At 37.2% G+C, this 12,983-nt stretch overlaps 1 protein-coding gene across 2 annotated transcripts in view; it reads left to right on the forward strand.

Annotated features, from left to right (window-relative positions):
* Window positions 1–12,983, forward strand: part of HEATR5B (HEAT repeat containing 5B) — an 87,150-nt gene that overhangs the window by 2,055 nt on the left and 72,112 nt on the right. The window contains exons 3-6 of one of the 2 annotated variants that reach the window (XM_060026819.1): window positions 2,551–2,762; window positions 6,247–6,355; window positions 7,941–8,090; window positions 12,285–12,456. In XM_060026819.1, coding sequence (XP_059882802.1) covers window positions 2,551–2,762; window positions 6,247–6,355; window positions 7,941–8,090; window positions 12,285–12,456 — 643 coding nt within the window. Of the gene's footprint in view, window positions 1–2,550; window positions 2,763–6,246; window positions 6,356–7,940; window positions 8,091–12,284; window positions 12,457–12,983 lie in introns of those variants that run through there. The other variant, XM_060026820.1, reaches the window with a different exon arrangement.

A 12,983-nucleotide genomic window follows, 5' to 3' on the forward strand; every position in this document is an offset into this window, starting at 1 on the left:
GTCTGCTCAAATTTTAGAGTGAGTAGTAAAAGTTTTCTAGTTAGGGTGAAGTGTGCTTCGCCATAGACTAGTCCAATTCTTTGAGGAACCCCTTTAGGTTTTTCTGAGCTAGTCATTCCCTGTAAGAGACTTTTTTACTCTAGTGTCCTAGGGTACATGACTAGCTGCCTAGGTTCTAGGATTTGGGGGAGAAGGCTGGGGACTTCAACATTCAGTGTCTAAACTTTTACTTAATCCCCCTGTTTTCAGTGCAGTTTTCCCAGCCCACAGTTGTGCCCGAGCTCACTGAGTTCAGGATGGAGGAGAGAGATGTGGGAGTCTTACAGCTTCTTAAATAGACTCTCAACCATTCCTTCCATTTCTAGGCACAACTTTACTGTCTCTTCCATAAGCATTTGGGGCCTCAAAACAAGAGCAACAACGAACAAACATGAGCTTTTCAGGAGTCCTCTGTTGGAAGTTGGGGCTCTTCTTAACTTTCCATATTGAGGATACCTGGCTTCTATATTTTGCATTGATTCTTTTTCTGTTTTCTTTGCCCTTTTATATTGGTGCTTTTTTTTTGGTTGCCCTTTAGTATACTTTTAGTTTCTGGAGAGACAGAGTTAATGCATGGATTCATTTACAGTCTTTAACTAGAAGTTTCTGTTTTCTCTTAAACCCACTCCAGCTGGGTATTTGTTGCCTCCATTACACTGAAACAGATCTTGTATTGCCCAAACCACAGTCAGTATTCTGTTTTAATGGAGCCGTCAGCAGTTTTTGACATAGCTGATCCTCTATCTTAAAGCACAAAATATCTTTTTTTGTTGTGAAATTGAAAAATACAAAAGAGTATATAAAAAGTATATCCAAATTATGAAGCATAATAATATGAACATCTGTACACCCTTCACCCAAATTAAAAAATAAATTGTTATCATTACTGTTGATGCACAGTTGGTGTGAAGTTTTTCCTATTTGTGGTTCCCAAGACACTATTTGCTTTTAATTCTACTCCTGCTTCACTAGTTATTCCTCATTCTCTTTTGCTGGCTCTTTCTCAGTCCTGGGCACTCTTTTTTTATTTTTATTTTTTTAAAAAAACCCATCTTAATCCTTCAGTGATATCATCTAATCTCATGATTTTTACTGCCATCTATGTAGTAATGATTACCGGATATCCAACTAGCTACTCCACCTCTTTCTCTTGAATATCTAAACAGCATCTCAAAGTTAACATATTTAAAACTAAGTTCTTGATTTCACTGTCTCAAACCTATCCTTGCCCCAGTGCTTTCTATCTCAGGAAATGACCGTATAATCCTTCTGGTTGCTCAGGTCATAAATCTTAGAGCCATTCTTCACTTCCTTCTTTTTCTCAAACTCCACATCATATTCATCAGCAAATCATATTGGTTCTCTCCCCTAAATATATCCAGAATTCAGTTACTTCGCATTATTTCCATTGTTACCACCCTCATTTCTTGTCGGATTATTGCCACAACTTCTTAAGTGCTCACCGTGCTTCCAGCCATGTACCTTGTAGAGTATCCTCAGCTCAATAGTCAGAAAGACCCTGTTAAAGCATTTAATCGTGTCCCTCCTCTGCCTCAGACTCTCACTGAGAATAAAATACAAAGTTCTTACAATGGTGTATGAGGCATTGCATGACCTGCTCCCTTCTATCATTCTGACTTCATCTCCTGCTACTTCCTCTGTCTTATTTTGCTCCGGCCACACTGGCTTCTTGCTGTCCTCAAGCATGCTGAGTATGCTCCCACCTCAAGGCCCTTGTACTTGTTGCCTGCCTGGAATGTTCTTCTCCCAGATATCTGCATAACTCACATCTTCACTTCTTTTCAGAGATGCCTTTTTCTTACTAATCTGTATAAAACAGGAAGAACTCACAGTATTCATTTGTTTATTTGGTAAACTCTGTTTCTCCCCATTAGAATGTAAATTTCATGAGGGCAGAGACTGTCTATTGTAATCACTCTTGCATTTGCACCCCAGTACCTAGAATAGTGCATGGCATATAAGTGTACAGTAAGTATTTCTTTAATGGATGGATGAATTCCCAGCATTGATTACGAGTAGATCTGAATATTTCTTCTGTTGCCTAGAGCTCTTCAGAGTTTCTTTTGGTTTCCTTTACTGACCTATAACTCTATGAACTACTGACTTTGCTTTTACAGGGGACCCTAGCTGAGTTCTAAGATGTCAATTGTCCATACACCCAATATTTTACATCCTTTGACTGACTGTTGGTTTTAATTTTTAATAAGTCAGCATGGAAACTTTTTGGATATAGAGTAGTCACTTTTATTGGCAGCTAACTTTGTGGAATTGGAGGAGAATGAGGAGAATATTTAATCTAGGAAAGAACGGTTCATTTTTTTACTGAACTCTTCCTTATCTTGAAAATTCTCATTTATGGTTTTATACCTAAAGTAATATAGATTTTAATTATTAGAGTGCCTTAACTGTTAAGTATTTTTAAATTTTCACTAAAAGATAACAAAATTATGTATAAGAAAAAAACTGATGATCTTTATTTTTTTATAACAGACTGATGTAAAGGAAAAACAGAAAAAACTTGTTGAACAATTAACTGGATTAATAAGTAGTTCACCTGGACCACCTACGCGAAAATTGTTAGCTAAAAATCTTGCAGCCCTTTATAGCATTGGAGATACTTTCACTGTTTTTCAAACGCTTGATAAATGTAATGACATCATCAGAAATAAAGATGACACTGCAGCCTACTTACCAACAAAACTGTAAGTACTTACTTTGAGATTGACCTTTGAAACTTGTTTTTTCAGAGTAATTTATCTTAATAAGGGCCTGCTGATCATAAAGACCCCTGTGTAGATGGAACCTGAGATATGCTGCTGACAATAAAAGCTCTAAGTAGGTCTGGGAAAGGAGTTCTATTTCAACATGTGCTCCATTGCCCCTGGGACTTTTAGCAAACTACAGAGAATTGGTATGATGTCAGCAATTTGCACAGGGGTTTTTGGTAATTTTGGGAGGAGATAATATTCTTGGCTGGGATGGAAAGAAAAGTAAAGATTTTCTGGGTGATGAGATTGAGGGAGGAATGGGCAAACTATAGCCCACAGGCCAAATCCAACTTGCCACCTATTTTGTAAATGAAGTTTATTAGAATTACAGACATGCTCCTTCATTTAGGTGGTGGCTGCTTTCACGCTTAAATGGCAGAACTGAGTACCTGAGACAGAGACCATTTTGCCTGCAAGTTTGCTGACTCCTAAATTAAGAGCTTGACCCAATTTCAAGCCCATACCTGTGGTCTGGGTCAAGGGCAGACATTTTGAGAGCAAGTTTTGAGGACAATGGCGTAGGGACGCATCCTGTGAAAGAGTCAAATAAGAAAATCAGGAGTTATTATAGTAGTGAGGAGTGTTGTGGGCGGGAAAGTAACACCTGAATAAACTTAGCTGTGGTGTGACGGGAGAGCAGTGTCAACAAAGCCTTCTTAAAGAAGCATCAGCCAAAGATCAACCATCCAGGAGGAAATATGGAAATGAGTCAAGTAAGGGGTTAAGATGGGAAAAGGGGAAGATGGATGTGACAGGTCATGGACTGGCAAATTTTATGGAAAGGGCCAAATAGTAAATAGTTTTGGCTTTATGGGGTATCATCTCTGTTGCAACTACTCAACTCTGCCATAGCTGGTATGTAAATAAATGAGTACAGCTGCGTACCAATAAAACTATTTACAGCAACAGGTGGCAGGCTGGATGATGGGCCAGATTTGGCCTGCAGGCTGTGGTTTGCTAACCTATTTTCTAGACAAAGGAAACTGATAATTGGAAACAGAAGTGGCTTATTTATACCTTATATACAGTGCTTACAGAAAGATACAAAATAGTGGGGGGAATAAGTTGAGGGGAAAATGATGAGTCCAGTTCTGGGCATGCTGAATCTGGAGTCCAAGTGGGAATATCCAAGTGACAGTATGTAGTAAGCAGTTGGAAATCCTGGTCTGGATTTCAGAGACCTGAGCTGAGAATGTCATTTTGGTGAGTAGAGAATGAAGATTTTAGAGTAGGCTGAACCCTTTAGTATGGATAAAGTTACCTAGGAAGAGTATTATAATACTGTGTGAGAAGAGAAGATAGCAAGGATACAACTTTAGAACACCAACATTCAAGGAGCCAGGACCAGTATCATAGCTTAGAGGAAATGGAGAAATTATTCTGAACCCAGACATTGATTTTTAGGTCTGTTTTCAACTTCATAGATATGTTGTGATTAAGTTTTGTGTTGTTTGGGATAGATGTAGCTCTCAAAAGTTTTAGAAGAGATTAGAGTGTATTAGTGTTTTCCAGTTTATTTTGGAGTTTGAAGCTATGTAATAGTTTTGTGATTTAGTTCTCTACCACTTGGCAAATCCACACGTAATTTTATAGTTCAGGCTAAGTAGACTTTATTACATATTATTCATACGTATTTCCAGTGGATTCATGGGTTCTATTTAGGAATTCACTAATATATTCTGGCATGTCACCTCAGTCATTTTTAGCTTTGTTATCAGCCTATAGAGTATTGAAAAAAACATGGGATTTGGAGTCAAAGAAGTGAAGGTCGATTCTCTGATTCTGCTGTTAATTGCTTGTACAATAGTAAACTATATTTAATCTCTCTCAGCCTCAGAGTAACTTGCTCAGGACACATAGCTATTGTGTGACAGGTTCTAGGATTTAGGTACAGATGTGCCAGACTCCAGAGGCTACACCTTTATGCCCAGCTCCTGCCGCTAAGCTAAGCTCAGAGCTATTCACTTATTTACTGTTTACATGAGTGATGGTAGGGTGATTTCCCTACCATGGGAAGAGATGGGCTGCTGTTACATTTCTTCTTCTATGTTGTCAGCTGTTCTGTTAAACCCATTTAGATTAAATTTTACAAGTAATTGCTTATTATTATTTATATATTAAGAGGCAGACACTGTGAGTAATACAAAAATGTATAACCACCTCTGTTTCTGGACTTTACATTTCCGTTGGCAGGGCAGGATAAGACATAGACATATAAAATTGTCAGGTTGCAACACAGGAAACGATATAATTTTGTCAGAATGAGTGGTTGACATTTTACGTATAATGAAAGAAGAGAGGGATCATTGTGGATGAACATAATTTGGAAAGTCCTCAAAAGGAAAGGTTGGGTTTCTTTCCAAAGGATGGGTATGATTTGTTATGTAAATATATGTTTATTCTCTTATTTTCCTAACAAGAATACAATTTGATTATCCACAGTATCTGTTACAATTATACAGAATAAAGAAGGTATTCTTTTTTAAAATTTTTTTAAATTGAAATATAGTTGATTAATGATATTGTGTTAGTTTCAGGTATACAGCAAAGTGAGTCAGCTTTATATGTATATATAATTTTCAGATTATCTTCCATTATAGGTTATTACAATATATTGAATATAGTTCCCTATGCTGTACAGTAAATCCTTGTTGCTTATCTATTTTATGTATAGCAGTTTGTATCTGCTAATCCCATACTCCTAATTTATCCCCCTCCCCGCTTTTCTCCCTTTGGTAACCATAAGTTTGTTTTCTGTGTCTGTGAGTCTGTTTCTGTTTTGTCTATTGGGTTCATTTGTATTATTTTTTAGATTCCATATATAAGTAATATCATATAATATTTATCTTTGTCTGACTTACTTCACTTAGTATGATATTCTCTAGGTTCATCCACATTATTGCAAATGGCAATATTGCATTCTTTTTTATGGATGAGTAGTATTCCATTGTATATTTACACCACATCTTCTTAAACCAGTCATCTGTTGATGGGCACTTAGGTTGTTTCCATGTCTTGGCCATTATAAATAGTGCTGCTACGAACATTGGGTGCCTCTGTCTTTTCGAGTTAGAGTTTTCATCTTTTCAGGATATATGCCCAGGAGTGGGATTGCTGGATCATATGGTAGCTATATTTTTAGTTTTTTAAGGAACCTGCATACTGTTTTCCATAGTGGCTGCACCAGTTTATATTCCCACCAACAGTGTAGGAGGGTTCCCTTTTCTCCATACCATCTCCAGCATTTATTATTTGTAGACTTTTTGATGATAGCCAAGAATCAACAAGGCGTTCTTGAAAATTAAGGATTTGTGGCCAAAAGTGTCCTGCACAAATACAAATTGATTTCTGAAAATAAGAAAAATATTATAAAATTATTAATCTGAACAGTGACTGGTGAAAATGTCACTTCTTACAGGGCTGCAGTGGCTTGTGTTGGAGCATTTTATGAAAAAATGGGGAGAATGTTAGGCAGTGCATTTCCAGAAACAGTAAATAATCTTTTGAAATCTCTGAAAAGTGCAGAGGTAAGTTTTACAACAAATATTATTTAAATGTTTTGCTTGTGGTGGGAGTTAGATGTTAGTTAAAAATATATGTTGCCTTTTCTCTGTCAGTGTAGTACTTAATATTGCTTAGCAAGAGGGTAATTTAAAATTATTACTTGCAAAAAAATATTACTTGCCCCTTGTTTTAATGTACATTACCTCATATTTCAGGGAGAAGGGAAGGAATGCTTTACCTTGACAAAGAATAGGTTTATGTATTATTTTATTTAGCCCTAGGAATATTATTGTACTGCCATGTTATTTTTTGTGCCATAGCTAATGTATTAGTTTCCTACGGCTGCCATAATAAATTACCACAGACTGGGTGGCTTAAAATAACAGAAATTTATTGCCTCACAATTCTAGAAGCTAGAAGTCTGAAATCAAGGTATCAGCAGGGCCGTGCTTCCTCTGATAGCTCTTGGGAATAGTCCTTCCAAGCCTTCTTAGCTTCTGGTTGTTGCTGACCGTCCTTGGCTTTGGTGGTATTCCTTGGTTTGCAGATGTATCTCTCCAATTTCTGTCTCCATTGTCATATGGTGTTCTCCCTATGCATCTGTGTTTTGTGTCCAAATTCTTCTGTTATAAGGATACCGGTCTATTATAAGGATACCAAATTCTTCTATTATAAGGATTAGGGTCCACCCTAATATAGTATGATCTCATCTTTACTTGATTTCATCTGCAAAGACCTTATTTCCAAATAAAGTCATGTTCACAGGTAACAGGGCATAGGACTTGAACTCATCTTTTGGCGGGACAGTATTCAATCCACAGCAACTAATATGAAGTAAAAATAGTTCTGTTTTGTCATGTCAGTTTGGTATTACTTCTGAAAATTCCTTGTTCATTTGGGGTTAACTGAAAATAGACCAAGCACTGGTCTCATAGTCTAATTCTTTGTCTAGGAAAGCTAAAGATTTCTTGGACAACACCTCTTCTGGGAACTCTTTGTCTATTAATTTATTAAGCAAGAATTGAGGGCATATTCTTAGGCATTAGGCATATAAAGATGAATAAGATCTACTCCCTGACCTCAAAGAGCTTACAGTCTAGTGAAAGAAATCTATGTTTGAATAAGTATACTATCAGAAATATGAATCAAGCACAATAAGAGTATAAAAACAAGAGTTCAGAGTAGTCTCAAGAAGTTGATAGTTTGGAATATATCTGTGAGAAAGTTTTTAAAATGTGTTGGATGTTTTCTTCCTCTTTTAGATGGTTTATATTCTTAAGTACTTTTTACTTAACTTTTCACATTCTGAAAGCTTGGATCCTTGAGGTATTATATTGAAGCTTTTGAATTTGTCATGTTCTCATTATTTGCACTTCAACAGATCATGGAAACATAAGAATATGTTTACTTATTGTAACCTAATTTCTCAAATAATTATTTTGTTGAAGTTAATAATTATTTTTACCTTTCAGGGACGTTCTAAAATACTTTTTTATTTTTCATTACTTAACTGTTTACCTTTAGAGGTAAGACCATTAGGCCCAGAGAACTTTGGTCTTTTGGTATGTTCTTATTTAAACGTAGAATTTGCTTTATGTTCTTTTCTAGTCTCAAGGGCGAAGTGAAATCTTAATGAGTCTACAGAAAGTTCTAAATGGACTGGGTGGTGCAGCAGCTTCCTGTCATCGTGATATTTATAAGAATGCCAGGTCTCTCTTAACTGACAGGTCAATGGCTGTTCGATGTGCAGTTGCCAAGGTTAGTACTCGGCTGTTTATAATGTTGCTCCTTATCCTGCTTGCTCTGAAACAGTCAATGATTTTTTTTTTCCTTTGAAAGTTTCAAAATAAGGTGGCATGATTTTGGTTCCCATGGATTAGTTTCATTTCATTTTCTAGAATTATATGTAAAATGGAATCAGGTGGTATGTGCTTTTTTTTTTCTTTTTGCCTGGCTTCTTTTAAACAGCATAATTCTTTTGAGATTTCTCAGTGTTGTTACATGTATCAATCGTTCATTCCTTTTTATTGCTGAGTAGTATTTCATTGTATGGCTATGCCACAATTGGTGTATTCCTTCACCTGTTATGGACATTTGTGTTGCTTCCAGTTTTGGATATTACAAAAAAAGCTGCTGTGAACATCTGTGTACTAGTTTTTGTTATCAACACATGCTTTCCTTTCACTTGGGTAAATACCTAGGAGTGGAATGGCTGGATCATATTTTAGATTTACATTTAATTTTTGGAGAAATTGCCACTGTTTTCCAAAGTACTATGAGATTTCCTCATTCTCCATGTCTCACCAACATTTGGTATTGCCAGTCTTTTTAATTTTAGCCATTCTTAGAGATATGTACAGGAATCTCATTGTGGCTTTAATTCGCATTTCCAGACTAATGATGATCATATTTTTAGGTGCTTATTTACCATTCATATCTTCTTTGATGAAGAGTCTATTCAAAATTTTTGTGCATTGTTTTATTGAGTTATTTTCTTATTATAGAGTTTTTTTTAACATCTTTATTAGAGTATAATTGCTTTACAATGGTGTGTTAGTTTCTGCTTTATAACAAAGTGAATCAGTTATACATATACATATGTCCACATATCTCTTCCCTCTTGTGTCTCCCTCCCTCCCACCCTCCCTATCCCACCCCTCTAGGTGGTCACAAAGCACCGAGCAGATCTCCCTGTGCTATGTGGCTGCTTCCCACTAGCTATCTATTTTATGTTTGGTGGTGTATATATGTCCATGCCACTCTCTCACTTTGTCCCAGGTTACCCTTCCCCCTCCCCATAACCTCAAGTCCATTCTCTAGTAGGTCTGCGTCTTTATTCCCATCTTGCCCCTAGGTTCTTCATGACTTTTTTTTTTTCCTTAGATTCCATATATATGTGTTAGCATACGGTATTTGTTTTTCTCCTTCTAACTTACTTCACTCTGTATGACAGACTCCAGGTCCATCCACCTCACTACAAATAACTCAATTTCATTTCTTTTTATGGCTGAGTAATATTCCATTGTATATATGTGCCACAGTCAGAATGGCCATCATCAAAAAATCTACAAACAATAAATGCTGGAGAGGGTGTGGAGAAAAGGGAACCCTCTTGCACTGTTGGTGGGAATGTAAATTGATACAGCCACTATGGAGAACAGTATGGAGGTTCCTTAAAAAACTAAAAATAGAACTAGCATATGACCCAGCAATCCCATTACTGGGCATATACCCTGAGAAAACCATAATTCAAAAAGAGTCATGTACCAAAATGTTCGTTGCACCTCTACTTACAATAGCCAGGACATGGAAGCAACCTAAATGTCCATCATCAGATGAATGGGGGCTTCCCTGGTGGTGCAGTGGTTAAGAATCCGCCTGCCAATGTGGGGGACATGGGTTCGAGCCCTGGTCCAGTAGGATCCCACATGCCGCGGAGCAACTAAGCCCGTGCGCCACAACTCCTGAAGTCCATGCGCCTAGAGCCAGTGCTCCACAACGAGAGCAACCACTGTAATGAGAAGCCCGCTCACGGCAACGAAGAGTGGCCCCACTTGCTGAAGCTGGAGAGAGCCCACGCGCAGCAACGAAGACCCAACACAGCCAAAAATAAATATATAAAAAATAAATTTAAAATTAAAAAACAAAAACAAAACCCAAAAAAATCAGATGAATGGATAAAGAAGATGTGGCACATATATTATAGAGTTTTGAGTCTACTTTGTAGTTTCTTTATTTCTATATCAGATACGTGATTTGCAAATATTTTCTCCCACTCTGTGGTCTGTCTTTTCATTCCCTAAATAGTGCCTTTCTAAGATGCGAAGTTTTGAATTTTGTCAAAGTCCAATTTATCAGTTTTTCTTATATTGTGCTTTTAGTATTGTATCAAAGAAAGCTTTTCCTAGCCCAAACTTTCTCCTATGTTTCCTAGTTTTATAGTTTTACACTTGGATGTATGATCCATTTTGAGTTAATTTTTGTATATAGTGTGAGGTATGAATTGAAGATTTTTTGTTTTGTTTTGATTTTTGCACATGGATACTCACTTGTTCTAGCACCATGTTGAAAAGACTCTTCTTCGCTAAATTGCCTTTGCACCTTTGTTGAAAATCAGTTGTCCGTATAAATGTGGATCTAGTTTTGGAATCTCTATTCTGTTTCATTGATCTGTTTGTCTATCTTGATGTCAATAACACTTTCTTGATTACTGTACCTTTATAATGTCTTAAAATCAGGTAGTGTTAGCCCTCCAACTTTTTCTTTTCCAAAATAGTTTTGGCTATTCTAGGTCCTTTGCATTTCCATATAAATTTTAACTTGTCCATTTCTACAAAAATAACATGCTGAGATTTTTATTCAGGTTGCATTGAATCTATAGATCAGTTTGGGGATAGTTGACAGCTTAACAGTATTAAGTCCAACTCATGAATGCGATATCTCTATCTCTCATTCATTTAGGTCTTCTTTGATTACTCTTAGCAACATTTTGTGGTTTTCAAATGCACAGATCTTGCACCTCTTTTGTCAGATTTATCCATAAGTATTTCATTTTCTATGCTATTTTAAATAGTATTGATTAAAAGCTTTTTTTTTCAATTTCTAATTGTTCATTACTAATATATAGAAATACAACTGATTTTTGTACATTGGTCTTGTATCCACCAACCTTCTTAAACGGCCTTACTAGTTCTATCAGCTTTTTTTTTTTTTTTTTTTTGTGGTACGTGGGCCTCTCACTGTTGTGGCCTCTCCCGTTGCGGAGCACAGGCTCCGGAGGCGCAGGCTCAGTGGCCATGGCTCACGGGCCCAGCCGCTCCGCGGCATGTGGGATCTTCCCGGACCGGGGCACGAACCCGTGTCCCCTGCATCGGCAGGCGGACTCTCAACCACTGCACCACCAGGGAAGCCCTTGCTTTTTTAATAGATCCTATCAGGTATTCTGTGCGGACAATCATGTTGTCTATGAATAAAGACAGTTTTACTTCTTTTCCAATCTGGATGCTTTTTATTTATTTTTCTTTCTTACTGCACTGGCTGGTTAGATCCTTCAGTGCAATATTGAATAGAAAACATGAGAGGTGACATCCTTGTCTTGTTCCTGATCCTTAAGGGGAAAACATCCAGTCCTTCACCATTAAGTATGATGTTAACTGTCAGTTTTCCTTGATGATCTTTATCAAGTTGAGGAAGTGCCCTTATATTTCTAGCCTTCCAAGAAGTTTTTATCAAGAATGGATTTTGTCAAATTTCATTTCTTGTGTCGTTTCAGTTGTTGCTATTTTCTAATTAAGTGGGTTTCTTTTTTTTTTGGGCTGCTTTCTGCGGTTTGTGGGATCTTAGTTCCCCAACCAGGGATTGTATTGGTAGTCTCAAAGAAGCAGCTTTTGGTTTCATTTCTGTTTTTCAGTTTGCTGGTTCACTGATTTCCTCTCTTATCTATATTACTTCCTTTATTTCCTGCTTACTTTGTGTTGAATTTGCTCTGTGTCATCTAGTTTCTTAAGGTAGAAGCAGAGGTTGTTGATTTGAGACATTTCTTCTTCTTTTTTTTTTTCGGCTGCGCCATTCGGCTTGCGAGATCTCAGTTCCCCCGACCAGGGATTGAATCCAGGCCACGGCAGTGAATGCCCAGAATCCTAACCACTAGGCCACCAGGGAATTCCCCAGAGACCTTTCTTCTTTCTAATACAGGAGTTTAGGGTTATAGTTTCCTCCTAACTGCTGGAAACTCTCAAGGCAGTAGGGTGGAACAAATGTAGGGTTCAACTTGCATTTTCCATCTCTTAAGGATTAGCATCCTTCATTGCCTGATGTCCAGTGTCTTTGAAACTTGTTTCATATATTTTGTCCAATTTTTTAGTTATTTCAGGAGAGAGAGTAAATCTGGTTCTTGTTTATCCATCTTTTCAAGTGGAAGTTCTAATTTACTTTTTTTTAAAAAAATTCTAGTGTCTCCTAGAACTACAGAATGAAGCTGTGTTCATGTGGACTGCTGAACTGGAAAATATAGCCACTCTCTGCTTTAAGGCTTTGGAAAACTCAAACTATGGGGTACGGGTGGCAGTGTCTAAACTCTTAGGAACAGTCATGGCTACAGCATTGATGCCAAAACAAGCAACAGGTATCGTTGTTTGCTAGCCCCCGATCTAGACTGTAACAGGTATTTGAAGGTATATGGGATGCTTCCTTCTAAATGACTTATTACTTCTAGGCAAGTCACTTTAAAGGCTTTAAATTAGTATCTTTGTCTACTTTTTCATAAAATAGAAGTACCCAAATGGCATTTTCCTTGATATAGTCAGGACTTTTTTTTTTGGCCACACCGTGGGGCATGCAGAACTTCCCCAACCAGGGATCGGACCCAGGCCCCCTGCAGTGGAAGCACAGAGTCTTAGCCACTGGACCACCAGGAAAGTCCCCGTCAAGACATTTTTTATGATGATACTGTGCAACATTACATGCATCAAGTATGTTGGACATATAAGCAAATAAGATTTATGAAATGGTTTTGTATCATGTTCAAGGGACTGGAATCTGGCACTTTACATGCCTTCTTACTTTCAGTCCCTGGTGAGTAGATCCCCATTCATAGCATAGTATATTTTTCTTGACCATTATTATAAGCAGAATCAGAGACAGCATTGATTT

This window comes from Delphinus delphis, chromosome 12, assembly GCF_949987515.2.
Source record: "Delphinus delphis chromosome 12, mDelDel1.2, whole genome shotgun sequence".
Taxonomy (NCBI): domain Eukaryota; kingdom Metazoa; phylum Chordata; class Mammalia; order Artiodactyla; family Delphinidae; genus Delphinus; species Delphinus delphis.